This window comes from Phascolarctos cinereus, unplaced genomic scaffold (genome assembly GCF_003287225.1).
Source record: "Phascolarctos cinereus isolate Bilbo 61053 unplaced genomic scaffold, phaCin_HiC Scaffold_4;HRSCAF=312, whole genome shotgun sequence".
In the NCBI taxonomy this organism is placed as follows: Eukaryota; Metazoa; Chordata; class Mammalia; order Diprotodontia; family Phascolarctidae; genus Phascolarctos; species Phascolarctos cinereus.
In genome coordinates this window covers 656,632,480-656,652,035 of record NW_027555847.1, presented here as the reverse complement: position 1 = coordinate 656,652,035, position 19,556 = coordinate 656,632,480, and the positions used below count along the sequence as shown (strand labels likewise).

At 40.6% G+C, this 19,556-nt stretch overlaps 2 protein-coding genes across 9 annotated transcripts in view; both read right to left on the bottom strand.

Annotated features, from left to right (window-relative positions):
- The window catches only part of LOC110214106 (uncharacterized), a 62,002-nt gene extending 58,524 nt beyond the window's left edge, over positions 1 to 3,478 (bottom strand). The window contains exon 1 of the mRNA XM_078153871.1: positions 3,362 to 3,478. The gene's annotated coding sequence lies outside the window, so the exon portion shown is untranslated. The remainder of the gene's footprint in view (positions 1 to 3,361) is intronic.
- Positions 3,479 to 9,161: 5,683 nt separating this feature from the next.
- LOC110214111 (uncharacterized) overlaps positions 9,162 to 19,556 on the bottom strand; it is a 32,123-nt gene continuing 21,728 nt past the window's right edge. For 3 of the 8 annotated variants that reach the window (XM_078153874.1, XM_078153875.1, XM_078153876.1), the window contains 2 exons: positions 18,685 to 18,890; positions 9,162 to 10,456 (listed from right to left, as the gene is read on the bottom strand). In XM_078153874.1, coding sequence (XP_078010000.1) covers positions 9,354 to 10,456; positions 18,685 to 18,862 — 1,281 coding nt within the window. In that variant the 5' untranslated portion in view covers positions 18,863 to 18,890 and the 3' untranslated portion in view covers positions 9,162 to 9,353. The remainder of the gene's footprint in view (positions 10,457 to 18,684; positions 18,891 to 19,556) is intronic. The other 5 variants (XM_078153877.1, XM_078153878.1, XM_078153879.1 and 2 more) reach the window with 2 other exon arrangements.

The window sequence follows — 19,556 nt, the reverse complement described above, 5'->3', positions numbered from 1 at the left end:
ATTACATGTATAATAAGTCTGGGGAAATTCAGTTGGTTTTTAAGGACAATAGTAATAACAAATTCATATATGCTGAGGAAAAAACTAGCTCAGAGTTTAAGTGGCTTTGCACATGATCAGACAGGTACTAAGTAATATGATTTGAATCAGGTCTCTTAACTCTCAAATCCAGCATCTGTAATTTATCAGAGACGGATGAAGAGTATTCTAGGCATGAGGAATGTAATAACAAAAGGAGGCTGAAGTATGTAGCAGTTGATGGCAAGGGGGTGGATGTCCACTTGGGCTGAGCCAAAGAGTTTGCAAAGGGGTGTCATGAGATATGGTTGGAAAGTTAGGGTGGAATCTTATTGTGAAAGTCCTCAAATGCCAGGCTAAGAGTTACAGAATCAGATTCTAAGAATTAGAAGGGACCTCAGAGACCAACTCATTCAATCTATATCTGACTAATAACTTTTACGACATTAATGAATGGATAAAAAAGCATTTGTTAAGCATTTACTATGTGCCAGGCATTGTGCTAAGCACTGGAGATACAAGTGTAAGGGACAGTGCTCATCCAGGAGGGGATACCTGTGAAAGCAAATAGTAAGACAGCATGAGCGAAGGGCTGGAAGGTAGATGGTGAGATGGCACAGGTGAAGGGCTGGATAAGATGTAAAGGGCTGGGGGTCTAGGGCTACCAAGATCCAGGGGGCTAAGTGGGTTAGTCTGCACTCAGTCAAGACATTTGGGTTCTAGGAAGGGCTCAAAAATGGTCATCCTGGGTCTGTTTGAAGACCTCCAATGAAGAAAAACCTACTACTTTGCAAGTCAACCTATTTCACAGAAGACAACAGAAAAAGAAACAGAGTCACAGAAGCAAAGGGAAGAGATGCCCATCATGCCCTAGCCTGCAAAACTGTGAAGTGAACTGAACCCTTGAACAAGAGGCAGGGGTGTTGGGCCAGCAGAGAAGAAAGCATGTTGGTCACTCAGACCCTATGGATCAGTGCTCTGTCGTGTCAGGCCAAGAGTAAAAGAGGACCAGATTAGGCAGAGCAGGGCAGAATATAAGCAGCAGCTTATTAATTAGTTTTCCATTTCCCTGTATCATTGAGGGGAGAAAGGAGGAAGGGCAGCAAAAACAAAAACCCAAAAACCAAAATGAGATTGCCCAAAATGGAGCTCAGACCCAGTGTACCCATAGCTCCTGCTGTAAACAGTTACCTAATACATCCTGCTGGAGTGACTTGTATCTCTTCCTTCTATAATGTGGAGGTAGCAGTTCAGACCAGCACTAATCCCCTACCTACCCCCATACTTGAATATAGGAAGGAGAGATCCAGTTTGGAATTGGGTACCAGGACCATAGCCCTTTATTGTTCACCTTGCTTTTCATTTTAGGTAATGACTTCTGCTTTGAGTTAATGTGTTCTCTGGCTGGCCAGTCAAGCATTTACTATGTGCCAGGCCTTGTGCTAAGCAATGGGGAAAGAAAAAAAGCAAGGCAAAAACACAGTACCTACCTTTAAAGAGTTCATATTCTAATGAGGGAGACAGCATGCAAATAACCATGTACATACAAGATACAGTCAGTGTAAATGGAAGGTATTCTCAGAAGGAAGGCACTGGCAGTGGGTGGGTGGGTAGGTGGGGACCAAGAAAAACCTCCTTTAGAAGGTGAGATGTGAGCTGTCTTGAAATAGGCAAGAGAAATATCTCTGGGAGAGAAATTGTGATTTTTGTCCCCATTGACCACCCCATCCTCCTGAATATTTTAGTAGATGCTGACCCAAAGTGTGCCTTGAACCTGAGGCAGCTTTAAGGGAGACACTAGCTATGGGTATATGCCAGAAAATCTGGGAGAAGAAAAGAACACTAATAAGCTAGGGAAGATTAGGAAAGGTTTCCCTTAGGAGGCAAGGGAGTACATTCCAGGCACGAGGGACAGCCTGTGCAAAGGTGGGAGGTGGAATGTGAAGTTCAGGGTAACAGTTAGTGGGCCAATTTGGCAAGAATGTAGAGTAATACAAAGTAAGTCTGGAAAGGTAGGAGCCAAATTGTTGAGGACATTAAATGCCAACCTAGGGAGTTTGTATTTGATCCTAGAAGCAATGGGGAGCCAATGAAAATTTTTGACCAGGGATGTGACATGGTCAGACCTGTGTCTTGGCAGCTGTATGGAGGATGGACTGGGTAGGGGAGAAACAGGAAGAGAGGAGCCTAACTAGGAAGTTATTGCAATAGTCCAAGAGGTTCTGAGGGCATGGCTGGTAAGAATAGGCAGGTGAAGTGAGAGGAGACAGAAGATAGGTATGTTGTGGAAGTAGAATTGTAGATTGAGGAATGAAGGAGAAGAGGCAAAATAAGGATGACTATAAGGTTGTGAACTGGGATGCCTGAAACCATGGCAATGCCCTCAAAAGAAACAGAAAAGCCTGGAGGAAAGATGAACTTAGATAGGAAACATGATGAGAGTTCTATTTTGGATACATTGAATTGGAGACACTAATCTAGGTGCAGATGTCCAGCAAGCAGTTGAAGATATGGAATTGGAAATTGTGCATGATTAAGGATGGATATATAGACTTGGGAGTTGTCATCTACATTGGGATGTTAGTTGAACCCATGGGGGGCGATGAGATGAGATGAGATGATAGGAGAGAGAGAGAGAGAGAGAGAGAGAGAGAGAGAGAGAGAGAGAGAGAGAGAGAGGAGGGAGGGAGGGAGGGAGAGAGAGAGAGAGAGAGAGGGAGGGAGGGAGAAAGAGAGAGAGATCCAGGACAGAATCTTGGGAGAGTGCTCGATCTTAATGCTACTCATTGATACAGTGCTACAGAGGTCAGATAGGAGAATGACATAATGAATGACATGATAGCCAAAGGAAAGAAAGAGTATTCAGGATGATGTGGTCAACTGGGACAAATACTTCAGATACTTGAAATAGTTATCATTTACTCCCTTAAGTCTTCTCTTCTTCATGGTAGGTAAACTTCCTATATCTCCAGTATTCTCACCATCTTGGTCACTTTCTTCTGGACATGCTCCAATTTGTCAATGTTTTTCCTAAAACACGGTACTGAGAACTGCATACAGGACTCTATTTGTTGCCTGACTCTATTGAAGAGTATACTGAAACTATTACTTCACTCATTCTGAAACCCATGCTTCTTCTTTTAAAAAAAATCTAATCCCATTCTTATTGATACTAATTGTTTTTATGCCATATTGATTTCCAAATATATCCTTACTCTCTTCCAACCTAGTAAGCTGACCCTTTCGACAAAATTTAAAGAGGGGGGAAAAGTTTAGCAAAACTAATCAGCACATTAACCATGTTGGATAGTATATGAAACATGTCACATCCATAACCTCTTACCTTGCTGAATTGATGGCCCTTAGGGTTCCAATAACCTATAAAAAATATAAGAAGATCTAAGACTGACTTAAGCTGCCAAGATGTGATAAGACAAAATTGATTGTTGCAAAGTCCAAACAAAACTCTCTGTCACAGAAAGGAAAAAAAAGGTAGAAACCAGAAATCCAACAGTTACTAAAATACCACTTAATAATTATAGTCATTATTACTCATACCTGTGAAGAAATGTGCTCACTGCCAGCATAAGCCTGTGTTCCAAGCTTTTTTGAATGTGGTATAAAGGAAGTGCATTTTTTTCAACTCTTCTCAGACCAAGGAATTACATAGTGTTCAGTACCTTTTTTTCCCATTTACATTTAAATATTTTATTGATATATTTTGTTTTTATATCACCTTAATTTACATATGTATATTATGTGTGTGTGTGTGCACGTGTGTGTGTATACACCCTTCCCTTTCCCAAACACAGGGAAAAGAATTTTTAAAAGGGATGGGGAGGAAGCAGTTCAGCAAAATTAACCAATACATCAACTAAATCTGACAGTCTATGCAGTGTTCCAAGCCAGTTTCCTACCTCTGCAAAGAAGGGAGGAAGGCACATTTACTCTTTTCTTCTTCAGGGTCAGACACAGTGTTCAATTTCATTATTTCTTATTCTTTTTACATTGTTGGAGTCATTGTGCATAGTTTTTCTAGTTTTGCTTAACTCGCTTTGTATCAGTTCATATATGTTTTCCCAAACTTCTCTGATTCTTCATATTCATTGTTTCTTATGCCCAAGCATTTAATAAGTATCTACTACTTGCTAGGCACTGAGTACTGGGGTTACAAAGACAAAAATGAAAGTCCTTGCTTTCAAGGACCTTAAATTCTATGGGGGAGTCAACATGTACATATATATAAATATATTCAAAATGAATACAGGATAGTATAAGGAGGGAGTTGGATGGATTAAGAAGGCTTAATGCAGAAGGTAGTGCTTGAGGTGAATCTTGAAGCAAATTATGGATTCTGTGAGGCAGAGCTGAGGAAGGAGTGTATTCTAGGTATGGAGAACAGCTCGTAAAGGCTTGGAGACAGGTGATAAAGTACTAAGTGTAAGGAATAGCAAGGTCTCAAACTCAAATAGGAAGGAACCCTTGCAGTCACATATTGACTTAGAAAGCCAAAAGTTATGTATGTTATACTTTTATTCATTTTGCTAAGCATTTCCCGATTACATTTTAATCTGCTTTGTGAGAGTGTGGTTTTGCTGTGATTTTGGCACCTCTATCATAGAGCACAGGAAGAAGAGTATCATGTGATAAGGCAGGAACAGTAGGCTGGAGTCAGGGTGTAAAAAGTTTTAAGTCAAACAGAGGAGGTTCTGTTTTAGATTAGGGAGTCAATAGGGAGTCATGAGAATAGAAGAATCACACGCAGACCTATGTTAGGGAAGTCGCTTTGATAGTTTATTCTGAAAAGCAGTTTGCAACTACAACCACAAAATCACTAAACTGCACGCTCTCTGACCCAATGATGCCACCACTAGGCTTACAGCCTAAAGAGGTCGAAGAAAGGAAAGGGACACTTGGACACAAATTATGCATAAAACCACATTTTGTTGTTGTAAATAACTATACACAAAGTCGGTGTTCATCAACTGGGGAATGGCTGAACTGATTTATAGCATGTGAATATGATATACTATTCTGCTTTAAAAATGATGAAAGGAATGATTTCAAAGAAACTTGGGTAGATTTTGTATGAACTGGTACATAGCGAAGTGAGCAGAACCGGAATAATTTATACAGTGACTAAAATATTATAAAGAAAAACTGAGACTTAAGAACTATGACCAAGCATGCTCCAGAAGACTGATAATGAACCATGCCTCCCACTTCTTGGCACAGAGATGCCAAAATTAAATAGAAATCCTGAATTACTTACATTTTCTCAATGTATAGAACCAACATATATATTTGTTTTGTGTGATTATACTTATCTGTTACAAGGGAGAGGCTCTCGTTTTTCTTCTCGGGACAAGGGAAGTTGGGAAGGAGGTAGGATAATAATAATACTAAAAAAGAAAAAAAAAGAATGTCAATGAATCATTAAAAAATAAAAGAGCATAAGGAAGCCCAGAAGGGAATGCAGACAAGAAGGGTAGTATTGGAACTACCATGTTAAATGTGAATTATTCAAGAAGAAAAAAATACAAATGTCATGGGAAAAAAACATGAGAAGTTCATAATTTTATATATAATCCCCCTTTATTGTTTTTCTTTGTATACCAAAATGTGTTTGTTAATGTTTAATTTACATGTTATATCACTTTAGTACCTGTGTGGAAGATGGACTGGAGTGGAGGACTTGAGGTAGGATGACCAATTAGGAGGCCATTGTAATAGTCCAGGCAAGAGGTGATAAGGGCCTGAATTAAGGTGGTGGCTGTATGAAGATGGATGCAAGATGCTATGAAGGTAGAAAAAAAGATCTGGAAACTGACTCAATACGTGGGATGAGGTTGAGTGAGAAGTTGCGGATCATGATGAGGTTGCAAACCTGGGAGACTGGAAGAAGGGTGGTGCCAACAGAAGGTAGTCAGAAGTTGGCCTGGAGGGAAAGATAAATGAATTCTATTTTAGACATGTTGGGTTTGAGATATCTATGGAACATCCAGTCTGATGATGAACAGGTGGTGGCTAGTGATAGATATATGGATGTATATGGATATGGTGATAGATCCATGGCAGCGTAGAGCATGGATATAGCTGGAGCTCAGGAAATAAATAAAATGTAGTTGGCTACCTGGCACTTATCTACAAAGAGATGTGGTGGTGTGCTATAAAATACTTTGTAAATTATAAAGGGCTAACTATCAGCTGTTATGGCTTTATAAGATCTATCCATTGTATTTCTATCAGACAAAGGATCCTTGGCCTAGGGGGTGTGACTAAACTTGTAAGCCAATTATTCAGTGCTTTTCTTGACGTCAAGCTGCAGCGACCCAACGCAACTTCTTAGTATGCTCCAGAAACTACTTCCTAAATCCCATATTTATGTGCCCAAACCCCATTATTTTTTTCCTTCATTCCAAGATTCCTGCCATCTAACTAAGCTTATCTTTCTTGATCTGCTCAAGCATTGGTCCCTGTCTTGTCTATGTCTATGATGACTGCTAGAAATCCTATGGGGCTATTACAGAGGCCTACATGAAGCATAGATTGTGAGTGCCCAGAACAGCTGCCCATACTCTATGAACATCTTTGGAGACCAAACACCAGGATACTCAGTTTCTGGGATCCTGACCCTTTGGTTTCATGTTTCATTAAAAAAAAAAAAGGGCTTATACTTAAACTAGGTTTTCAGGTTTACAAAACACTTCCCTTATAACCTTAGGTGGTACATGTATAAACATTTTCATCATTTTAGAGATAAAATGAAGGTTCAGAGAAGAGAAATGACACATAAACAATAATTAGACCTGGAACTTGAATCCTCATCCCTCTGAAGTCAGGGCCAATTCTCTTTACACATCATGCTGGCTTTCAAATAAACCGGTGTCAACCCAGGGGAGTTTGACTTCATTGACCTTAATCAGAACACTGCTCACAGTCCATTGGTAAGAACACTGGCAAGGAATCACAATGTAATGGAAAGAGCCTTGGATCACAGTCAAAACTCTGTCACTGACGTCTGATGAACTAATTACTTAATTTAGGGTCGTGGGATTAAGAGTTGGAAGGTGGGGCAGCTAGGTGGTGCGCACTGTGGATTAGAGCACTGGCCCTGGAGTCAAGAGGACCTGAGTTCAAATTTGACCTCAGACATTGACACTTACTGGCTGTGTGACCCTGGGCAAGTCATTTAACCCCATTGCCTAGCCAAAAAAAAAGAGAGAGAGAGAGTTGGAAGGGTCCTTTAAAGATCACCTAGTCTATACCTACTTTACAGATGAGAAAACTAAGTCCCACAGATAATGTGACTATTCAAGATCACATATGTAGCAAGTAGCAGTGCTAGGGTTCAAATCCACTTTCTTTGACTCCAAATCCAGGATTCTTTTCACTATAATAAACTGCCACATTTACATGCTTTAGCTTCCTTACAGAAAAAATAAAGGGGTTCGTTAGACTAAATGGTCTCAAAGATTCTTCTAGCTCTAATAACATTTTTTCCCATTAAAATGTTATGGGACAGTGGTGGAAAGGACACAAAAAATTATCAAGTATTCTAATAATGACAACTGACAGACTGATTGCATATCAATCTATTAAGTGATTAATTAACTAAAGATTTCTATATGGGAGCCCTTCCTAATGTAGCTGCTGTATACTTGAAAAGAACACTCAATTTAATCAACATTTATTTAGCACATACTTTGTGCTGGCACTGGGTTAAGAGCTGGCTATAAAGATGATTCATTCATTCACATTAATACCTGTGCTCATTCGAGCACTCACACAGGTGCGAATTTAAGGAGCTTGTGTCACTGAATGAGCACATGCAGGCTATGGCATGTACATAATAAACATGACAAGATAAAACGTGCCTGGAACAAAAGACAGCCCAAGACAGGAATATCTAGGAAGAGCTAGGGAGGTCAGAGATCGATGTCACGGTGGAATCAGGAACAGCTTCAGAGAGCAGCAATCACTAAAATGATTGTTTTCACATCTGTTTCCGATTCTGACTGGCCTCACCTTTACTGGGATGATTCAGTGACATTTATTATGGAGTACTGAGAAATTCCACACTCTATGCTGGCTTCATTTGCTATATATTGATTTCCATCTATCCCTGTCTCACTCTCAACCTTTGGCTATCCTCTCCCACCTCAACTTATATTCCTTTGAGTATTCCTCATGTTTCTCCTCTCCTGAAAGTTTTCCTTTTTACTCTTCTGACCCACTTCAGTACCATAATGTATAAGATGTTCATGACTCATATTTTTCCATATGTGTTCTCATTTTATTCTCCACTTAAGTTTGATGCCTCCTCACAAGACGAAGATGACTCAACATTCTGGAAGGCTACACAGATGAAGCCTCAGATGTTGTAGGGTCAAAAAAAAAATGGAAAAGCTTTGAGAATAGTCCTCATGATAAACTGCATGTCTTTAGTTTGAGAACCAGCCAAACTAGGTTGGAAAGGCTCATTTTCATAAGTTGATAAAGGATGAGGGGCATAGGGCAGAGGAGCCACAGTAATTCTCAAAAATCATCTATTCTGGGGCAGATTGGTGGTGAAGTGGATAGAGCATAGGCCCTGCAGTCAGGAGGACCTGAGTTCAAATCCAACCTCAGACACTTGACACTTACTAGCTGTGTGATCCTAGGCAAGTCACTTAACCCCTACTGCCTCGCCAAAAAAAAAAATCATCTACTCAATTGTAGAGCAGTTCTGGTGAATAAGGATATATACTGAAAAAAAATCACAGATCAAGTATAAAAATATCCTTAAAACAAACAAAAAACAAACCCTCTCAAAATAAAACCCTATAAGGTTAATGAAACAAGTATTATTATTCACAACTTATAGATTTGTAACCGAGGCCAAACAAGCCCAAATAACTTCCTGGAGATGCCACGAGTTGGTAACAAATTTGGGACCAGACTCCAGGGAGACTGAAGCCAAGTCTTTAGGAATCACTAGTCACTATTTCCAGAAGACCACCCTGGTGATAGTGCCCCTTCCCCCTCATCTCCCCCCAAATTGTAAGGTACTAGGTCCTGTGTGGAGATATCTGACAGATATGACATCTCTAATGGAGAATACAGGGTAAAATATAAGTAAAAACTTTCACACACTCATCCCATTTATTTAAAAAAGCTATTTATTGAGGGTCTTCGTGCTTCTATAAATGGGCAAGGTACCTTAGATAGACAGGTTCTGTCCTCAAGTGACTTACAATATTTATGGAGTTGTAACCCTATGTGAATTTACTGGCGAATTTACCAAACTATAAGTCTGGCTAAAGCTTTTTATCACATTTGTTACATTCACAGGATTATTTTCTAGTATGAATTCTCTGATGTTGAAGAAGTCCTGATCGCTGGTTAAAGGCTTTCCCGCATACATTACACACATAAGGTTTTTCTCCAGTATGAATTCTCTGATGCTCAATAAGGGATGAGCTCCGGCTGAAGGCTTTCCCACATTCGTTACATTTATAGGGTTTTTCTCCAGTGTGAATTCTCTGGTGTTGAATTAATGTCGAACTATGACTAAAAACTTTCCCACAATCATGACATTCATGTGGCTTCTCTCCGGTGTGAATTCTCTGATGATCTATAAGATTTGAGCTCCGGCTGAAGGTTTTACCACATTCTATACATTCATAAGGTTTTTCTTTGGTGTGAGTTTTATGATGTTCAATAAGGTTTGAACTCCGACTAAAGGCTTTTCCACACTCATTACATTCATAAGGTTTCTCTCCGGTATGAATTCTCTGGTGTTGAATCAGGGTAGAGCTATGACTGAAAGCTTTCCCACACTGACTGCACTCATAAGGCTTCTCTCCTGTATGAATGCTGTGATGTTCCAGGAGAGTTGCACTCCGGCTAAAAGTTTTCCCACATTCTCTACATTCATAAGGTTTCCACACAGCATTAGCTTTCTGACATTCAAGAACTGAGCTCTTTTTGAATGACTTTCCACATTTGTTACTTTTTAAAAGTTTCTTCGATGCATGGATTTTCTGATGCTTAATTAAATCTGAGTTCTGTTTGAAGCTTTGGCCATATGTATCACCCTGACGAGACTTTTCTTCTACTGGAATTCTTGGATGTGGACCAAGTGCGGAGTCAGGACTGAAGCTTTTCCCAAATTCATGATATCCTTGGGCTTTGACTCCTAAAGCAGATATTTTGTGGATAACAGTTACTTGCCTACAATTGTTCTCTTGGGAAAAGGTCTTACTTGGTTTCTCCAGTATTTCAGTATTTCTCAACTGTTTCTCTAGCCTGCCTTCAAATTCACTGCCTTCTCCAAACTCAGGTCCCTGAGGGACATCTCCTGTGAGTTTTTCGAATTTCACTTCCTTTAACTGCATATCTTTAAAAATGTCCTGTTTTGGAGTCAACACCTTGTTTTCAGTTCTTGGCTCACAATCTGAAACAATTGACACAAAATGTAAATGTCAGTTTCTTGTACTTGGAGGAAGTGCCAGGGCAAGAACAGGACACTCCCCAAGAAGCAGACTGCTCCCATGAGCAGATGGTGCTGACAGATCTCAAAATCATCCTCACAGTCTGGGAGAGAGGATGAAAGAGAACAGGGGAAAACAGCTGAGGGAGGGGTGGTTGGCACACAGGGCAGGGGAGCCCAGAGACTGACAGGAATTCAGGAAAATAGGGTAGAGGGTACCAGGGGACTGAAGTGGATTATACAGAAAGAAATGGTGGACACAGGTAACAAAGGGAATCCATAGAGAAGGATAAGAAAGGAAAAGAGGAGGAGGAGAGAAAGGAGGAGACCACGGAGAAGCCAAGGTTGGCAGGCACAGAGGGCAGAAAGAATGCAAGAAATAGAATCTATTAGGGAGGGTGGGAAGGTTGAGGAGAGAAAGAAGAAAGCTTGGAGTTGAATTCAAAGAGAAATATAAGGGATAAGCAGATAAAAAGAAAGGTCAGCAGGGGGATGGAAAGATGAGCTCTCAGTAGGGGATACTGTGGAGAGAGGAAGAAGGGGAAGAAATGGTGCAATGACAGGAGAAGCTGAGTGTCTGCAAACATGACTCTCAGCACCAAATGAGCCTGGTGATGAAAAGGAGAGTTCCCTGTCTGGACAGTCAAAGACACCACCCTATTAATAATAACACTGAGGGGAGGCAGGTAGATAAATAAGATATATTACCTTTGTGACATAATGATTATTCATTTACAAAGTACCTTTCTCATGGAATTTACAGCCTGGTAGAGGAGGCCACCTCCTTCACACATACAACCAGCAAGATGCTATCCCCCCTTTGAGGCATCCCCACCCCTACCCCCACACCAGCAGCTCCTTGCATTTCCAAGACCTGAAGATAGGAGGAACACTACATATCAAATAATTAGCAAACATTTTATTAAGTGCTTACCATGTGCCAGGCACTGTGCTAAGTGCAGGGGCTACAAAGACAAAAGTGAAACAGTGTCTGCCCTAGAGAAGCTCTGATTATATCAGGGAGTGCTACAGTATGAAAGCCAGGGAGTATGGTGCTGTGAAAAGAAGGCATTGGACTTGTACCTGGTTCAAATCCTATCTCAGATAGTTACTAGATATGGGACCTTGGGTAATAGATGTGGGACTTAACCTCTCTGTGCTTCAGTTTCTTCATTTGAAAAATGGGGGGAGGGGGCCCACAGACCCATTGGTGTCTAAGATCTCTTCCAGTTCTAAATCTATGATCCTAAATATATACAAAATAAATACAATGTAATTTTGAGGATAGGGCCCTAGCAGCTGGGGGAATCAGAAAAGGCTTCATGTGGAAAGTGGCCCTTGAACTGAGTTTCGAAGGAAACAAAGGATTTTAAGAGAAGGTAGTAAAGAATGAAGGAGTGTATTATGTGTGTGGGAGAGCCCGTGCACAGGCTCAGACCAGGAGCTGGAGTGTCCTGTGTGATAAACAGTTATAAAGCCAGTCTCACAGGACCAAAGAATGTGGGAGGAGGAACCTTATGTAACAAAGCTTGCCGGGCAGGCTGGGGCCAGGTTAGGAAGGTCTTTCTAAATCCAGCAGAGGATTTTAGATTTGATCTAGTTTACCTGAGTGGTGGAGAGAAACCGTCAGACCTGTGCTTTAAAGCCGCTGTATGGAGAACAGAAATCAATTAGAAGGCTATTGCAATATACCAGGTGAGAAGTGATCAGCGCCTGAATTAAGGTGGTGCCTGTGTGATGCATGTATGAAATGTAGTGAAATTAGAAATGAGATTTGGCAACTAACTGGATAAGTGGAGTGAGTGACAGTAAGGGATCAAGGACAACACTGAGGCTGTGAACCTGGGTAAATGGGAGGATGTCTGTGCCCTGGGCAGAAATGAGAAAGAAAAGAATAGGCTGTTTACAAGAGGGGTAGATTTTCAGAGAAAGAGTTCTGCCTTGGACAAGTTTTGAGATGAAAATATATTTCTGTGAGAAAACCCAGATACCAGAAGGGAAAAGCATGCTAGGGAGCATCTGAGTAAAGATCAATGGAAGCAGAAACAGAAGCAAAACATGATAGACTTCTTGGACAGAAGAAGAAAAAGAGAGATGAGATTTTCAGGAAGTACATCACAAACCTGGCACAGATGGGGGATTTCAATTATCTGGACTATTGGAGTTCTCTCTCTCTCTACCAAAAGCTGATCAGTTAATAATTTCTCAACCTGTCTTAATGATAAGCTCATGCTTCAAAAAGTAGAGGAACCAACAAAGGGCATTTCTTTTCTAGACTTGATTTTCACCAAGGAGGAAATGGTCCCTGCAATGTGCCTGAGGAAAGAAATGCTCAAAATGGTGTGACACAGAGCCTTTTTGAGGGGATTTCAAAAGGTTCAGAGAAAGGACTGGTAGTATCTCATGGACTGCAATTCTACACGGGAAGTCAGTTTAGAAGGAATGAGAGGCTCTCAAGAATGAAATTCTAGAGGTTCAGAGAAAAAATTCTAATGAGCATAAAAATGGGGAATTATCTAAAGAGACTAATGAGCATTCAAAAGAACACACTGACCAACTCAGATATTAAAATAGACATACATGGAAGAGGGAAAGATAATAGAAAATGAATACAAAAGCTTGGCATAATCCTGTAAGAAAGTGTTAGGAATGCTAAAGCTCTGAACAAGCTTAGGATGGCAAGAAAAGCTAAGGACAACAACAACAAAAAAAGATTTTTTTTAAAGCTACATTGGAGAAAAGAGGAAGATAAGGTAGTAAGGAAAGAAGAAGTGTACTCTATGTGTGTGGGAGAGCCTGTGCACAGGCTCAGACCTGGGCTGTGGCAAAGAAAACTAATAATAAGATTTTAATTGTCTTTTTTTTTCTGCCAAGGAAAATAACAGTAATAATAATAGCAGCTAGAAGTTAAATTATGCTTTAAGTATTATTTGATTCTCATAACAACCCTGGGAGATAGGTACTATTATTATTATTATTATCCCCACTTTACAAATGAGGAAATTGAAACTGAGAGAGATCAAGTCAATCAATAAACATGCTATGTGCTAGGCAGTTAGGATACAAAAAGAGGAAAAAGACAGGCCCTGCCCTCAAGGAGCTCACAATCTAATGGGGGAGACAACAAATAAATATATACAAACAAGCTACATACAGGAAAAATAGAAAATAATTAACAGAGAAGGCACTAGAATTACTAGGAATTGGAAAAGGCTTCCTGCAGAAGATGCAATTTTAGTTGGGACTTAAGGGAAGTTGAGAAAGTCAGTATTCAGAGTGGAGGAGGGAGAGTTCCAGGATTGGGAGATAATCAGAGAGAATGCCTGGAGCCAAGAGAAGGAGTTATCTTGTTTATGGAAGAGGCAGGAAGCCAGTGTCAGTAGTTCAAAGAGTACATGTCTGGAAGTAAGGTATAAGAAGACTGGAAAGGTAGGAGAGGGCTAGGTTATAAAGGGCTTGGAAAGCCAAACATAGCATTGTGTATTTGCTAGCAGCCTCGCAGGAGTTTATTTAGTAGGAGTGTGGGGGGTGGGAGTGGCAGTTACTTGATCAGAGCTTTTAGGAAAATCACTTTAGTGGCTGAATAGAAGGTGGACTGGAGTAGAGAGAAAATGTTTGAGGCAGGCAGATCCACCAGCAGGTTATTGTAATATTCCAAGTGTGAGGTGATAAGTGCCTGCACTACAGGGGTGGCTGTGTCAGAGGAGAAAAGGAAGATGTTACAAAATAATACTTAAATCAGCAGCAACAGCTTGGCTATGGGAAGTGAGAGATAGTGAAAACTCCAGGATACTTCTGGTTTGTGAGCCTGAGGAACTGGGAAGATTATGTTGCCCTCTACAGTAATAGGGAAGACAGGGGTGGGAAGGAAGCTTTAGGGGAAAAAATAATGCATTCCACCTTGGACATATTGAGTTTAAGATGTCTACTAGATAGCCAATTTGAGATATCTGAAAAGCAGTTGTTAATCTCAGACTAGAGGTCAGTAGGGAGGATAGGGCAGAAAAGGTAGATTTAGGAATTATAAGCATAGAGATGGTAATTAAATCCATAGGCACTGATGAGATCACTAGGTGAAGTAGTACAGAGGCAGAAGAGAACAGGGCCCAGGACAGAACCCTCTGGGACACCTAAGATTAGAGGGCAGAATCTGGAGGAGGATCCAGCAAAGAAGACTAAGGAGCTGACAAGTGGGAGGAAAACCAGGAGACAGTGGTATCTCAAAAACCTAAAGAGTATATCAAGGAGGGTGATCAATAGTGTCAAGGGCTGCAGAGAGGTCAAGGAGAATGAGGACTGAGAAAAGGCCACTGGCTTTGGCAACTGAGAGTTCATTAGTAACTTTGGAGACAGTAGATTTGGTGGAATGATGAGGTCTGAAGCTGCACTGTAAGGGGTTGAGAAGAGAAAGTGGAGGCACTTATTGTAGATGGTGGAGTTTAACCACAAAAGGCAGAAGAAAAAGGATGACAGTTAGCAGGGATGGAAGGACCAACTTAGGGTTTTTTCAGGATGTGGAAAAACATGGACATATTTGTAGGCAGTAGGGAAGGAGCCAAAAGACAGGAAGAGATTGAAAATAAATGATAGATTGGGGATAACAAAGGAGACAATCTGCTGGAGGAAACAGGAAGGGATGGGATGGCTTGAGCAGGTAGAAGGGTTAGCCTTGGTAAGGAGTAAGGCCAATTTCTCATGTGAGACAGGGGTAAAAGAGGAGAGAGTGGCAGAAGTCATCCATGTGATAGAAGATGAGGATGAGGGGAAAAGAAGCTTATGGTGAGAGGTCTCAATTTTTTTCTGTAAAATGAGGTAAGGTTCTTAGATTGTGTATGTGGGGGGGGCTTTGAGGAAGGATGAAAAGGTTTGGAAGAGCTGCTGCTGCTGCTGTGGAGAGTGAGATAGTGAGTTGATAAGAGAGCTATAGTAGTATTGCTTAGCAACAGTGAGGGCCCAGTTAAGGTTATGTAACATAAATTTGTAGTAGAACCAGTGAAAATGGTTTTCTCTACCTTTGTTCAGCAGTATGTGTTTAAAAGTAAAGGTGGCAAATGGTGACTCGCCCAGAGTCATATGACTAGTAAGTGTCTGAGGCAGGATTTGAACTCAGGTCTTTCTGACTACAGGTCCAGCACTTTATCCACTTTACCACCTAGCTACCAATGATATCTGGTCTGGAAAGGATGGAATAAAAATTATTAATAGGCAGTGGATACCCAAGAGAAGTAGGAAGACATCAGAGAATGTCTAAATACTCTGTTTTAAATCACCAGGCCCAGATGACAATCCATGATACTGAAAGAAGCATCAGCTATAACTGCTAAGATATTGTCAGTGACCTTCAAAAGATCTCAGAGAATGAGACAGATGCTATAAGACTGAAGAAGGGCAAATATTGGTCTGCTTTTCAAAAAAAAGGGGAGGGAGTATAGATCACAAACTATGCTGATGAGCTAGACTTTGATTTATGGCAAAATTCTAGAAGGTATTCTTGAGGGAGTGATTAACAAACATTTAGAAAAGGAAGCACTGATCGCAATGATACAACATAACTTCACCAAAAAGGAGGCCATGCTTTTTGACTAAGCGCAGCTCCTCTTCTGAGAGCATTACTAGACTGGGAGATCAGGGGATGCCATAGATATAGTTTATTTAAATTTTAGCCAAGTACTTAACAAAAGTTTCATGCCCCAGAGGGAGCAGTGGTTGAAGATGACAAAGAGGCAGATTCAATTTGATGAATGGAAAAACTTATGACACGCCCAAGGATACACAGGTGGTGGACGACCAAGGTAGGATTTGGACAGTGTACATCTTATATCCGTTCAGCTCTTCCCTGATTTCTGTCAAACTCATTTATCTTTGTAAAGTTGTCTTGTGTGTCTTGATGAGTTACTGCCCAAACATCTGATTCACTGTCATTACTATAAAGGCATTTCTCTAACAGTTTCTCTTGGTTCTTGGTGGAGGTGTATAGAAATTAAAAGTTTGGCAGGTGGAGGGAAGGCAGGGACGGATTTTATATCCAAAGTCATTATTACCTCCATTAACTTTTTTGATTGACTGTCTATAGTTTTCAAGACATGTTCTCTATAAGCAAAGATATTGTGTCTTCTTTACTGTTAATGTGTTATACAATTTCTTTTTCATGACTTCTTGTTCTTGCTAATATTTCTAAGTCTACATTAAATAGAAATAGTGACATTCCAATTTAACATTTTCCAATGGGGATGCTTCTAGTGTTTTTCCATTGCATATAATATGAGCTTATGGATTCAGAGACATATTTTTGTTATATGCTGGAAAGATCCTTCTACTCATCAATTTGTAAATGTTTCCAAGATAAATGAATTATGTCTTATGGAAGGTCTTTGTAATAATGTGATTGTGTTGTCTTTTTTCTTTTGCTGATAATATTTATTATGTTTTCCCAATATCAACTTACCTCCTCATTCCATGTGTAAAAATCCTCTTGAATCAAAAAAAAAGAGGCAAAGAAAAACTTCCTAACAATCAGAGCTATCCAAAGTGCAATGGGATGCTCAGAAGGTAAAAGACTGAGTGCTTGTGTATGTGTGTCTGAGGATTCTGCTCTGGACTTACGAACCTTTCCATCCCCCATGCTGAAAATTTACATGCCCAATACTTATAAAACCAGAGCTTAGCCACAGAAGAAGAGTATCCCTACAACTCACTAAAACTAATCCCTCTCCCTGGGCCCTTCATTCCTTTTCTTTTCTTATCCTCTAAGACATGGCTCCAGCAGTCACCTTCTCCAACTAACTCATCTTCAGTCTTCTCCTCTTTCCTAGTTCCTTCCCATCTACCTATAAACATACATAGATCTCCCCACTTCTAAGAAGGGAAAAAAAAGCCTTCTTTTGACCCTTTTAGATCAGCCAGGTACTATCTCATTTTTCTCTTTCCTTCACTGCTGAATTCTTTTCAAATTTATCTATAGTCTCATTGTCAAATCCACTGGCCTTTTTTCAGGCCTCATCCTCTTTGCCCTCTCTACAGCTTCTGACACTGCTGAAAATCCCCTCCTAATAGTTCTCTCTTCCCTTCGTTTCAGAGAAAACACTTTCCTTATTTCCTCTACCCTACTTCTCTAAAAGCTCTTTATCTGACCCTAGCTCCTCCCCTGTCTGATAGGCTCTTCACTCCTTTGCTTATCCTTAATGTGGATGCTCCACAAGGATCTGTCCTTGGTCCTTTTCTCTCTTCTTTGGTAATTCCACTGGCTCTCAAAGTTTAACTCCCAAATCTACATCTTTAGCCTTTATCTCAGGACCCCCATTTCCAAATGTCTATAGTACATCTTTACCTGGATGACCCACTGGCACCTCAAACTCCACAATGCCCCCCAAACTGAGATTACATCACTCCCTTATTCTGATCTCACTATTTGTACCACAGTTCACCTTATCTCCCACATTCAAAACCTCTGACATACACAGCCTGTAAGTTATCAGGTCCCTGCCAATTCTACCTCTACAACATCTTTGTCATCCATTACTTCCACTCTAGTTCTATGGGTACCATCTGCCTAGAATATTGCAATAGTCTTATAAAAGGTCTCATTATTTTTACTCTCCCTCCCCACTTTCAATTTTTGCATCATACCATCAGAATAACCTCTCATATATCTATCTAGTAATGTTGCTCCTTTGCTCAAAAAATCTTAGTGCTTTCCCAGTAAAGCTTAAATTCTTCTGCCTGCCATTCAAGGCCCTACAATATCTGGTGCCATCTTACTTTTCCAGCCTTATTTCATATTATTCCCTTCTATACTTCCTGGGTTCCAGCTAAATTGGATAACTGTCTCCAAAACAAATACTAGACTTTCTGATTTTGTGTTTTCACTCATACTCTTTCGCATCATCCAAGATGCTTTCTTCCATTCCTCCTAGCCATCCCCCATTCCTTGTCATTAATGACATCCTCTCTCTGACCTCACCTAACACTTCTGTTTTGTACTCTAGTATACTTATCATAAAATGCTATGGAATCCAGTTATTGGATTACATTATGGGATTGTGTATTATCTTAACCCTGTTACTCTCCCAATGTCTAGTACAGGACACAGTCCTTAATAACTGCCTCTTGAATGAATGCATGATGATACCTGGGCTTTATGGATTTAGGGGCAGTCTGAAACCAGAAGGCATGATTGTGATGGTGAAGAATACCTTGTTGAGGGTCGTGGAAAGGGAGCAGAACCTTGTGATGACCATGTTGAGGCTGTGTTCCAAGGGAGGAGGTGCTGATATGGGGCAGAGCTGGTGGAGATTCCGACGCTACTCCAAGGGTTGTCATCGCCACTTTCTGTTGCTGTGCAGTCTGGGACCTGAGGACCATTAGGTACATGAAGAAGCAAGGGAGAAAGAAGGAAAGTCTGGAACAGAGAACAAAGGATTTCTATTCCCTGAAGGCTTCAGGGAGGAGGCAGAGCTCATGGCCCTAGCTTCAGTTCCATCCAGGACAAGACCCCTCCCTAGTTCTGCTCTCAGGAAATAGGAAGATGGGTCTCACAGACAATAGAACATAGTGCCAGGGGGAAAAGTTGCTAATGTCAGAGAAAGTCCATCACAGCCTGTGGTGATGAGCAGTACTCAAGGTACAAAGCCAGAAGGTATCAGAAAGGAGCCAAGAGAAACCACATCCGTGGAAGATCCAGGCTACACATGGCTGCTTCTTTCAAATGATCTTCAAATGGTACTGATCTTAGAAAAATCATCCTCACAATGAGAGCTATGCAGAAGCAGAATGGGCTATTTATTTAGGAGGTTGTGGGTTTCTTCTCACTAGAGGGCTTTTAAGCAAAGGTTGGATGACTGCTTGTCAGATGTGTTGTAGAAGGGATTTCTATTTTGGTAAAAGTTGAACAGGATGGTCTCTAAGGTCCCTTTGAACTAGGAGATTCTGTAAAGACAATACCTGCCTTATGAAAGCTGTGACGTATTGCTTGCCTTTTCAATGGGTGAGGGATAGGCTGGAGGAAAAGGAGAAACTGGAACTCAAAATTTTAAAAAATAAATGTTAAAAAAAATAAGTAAAACAT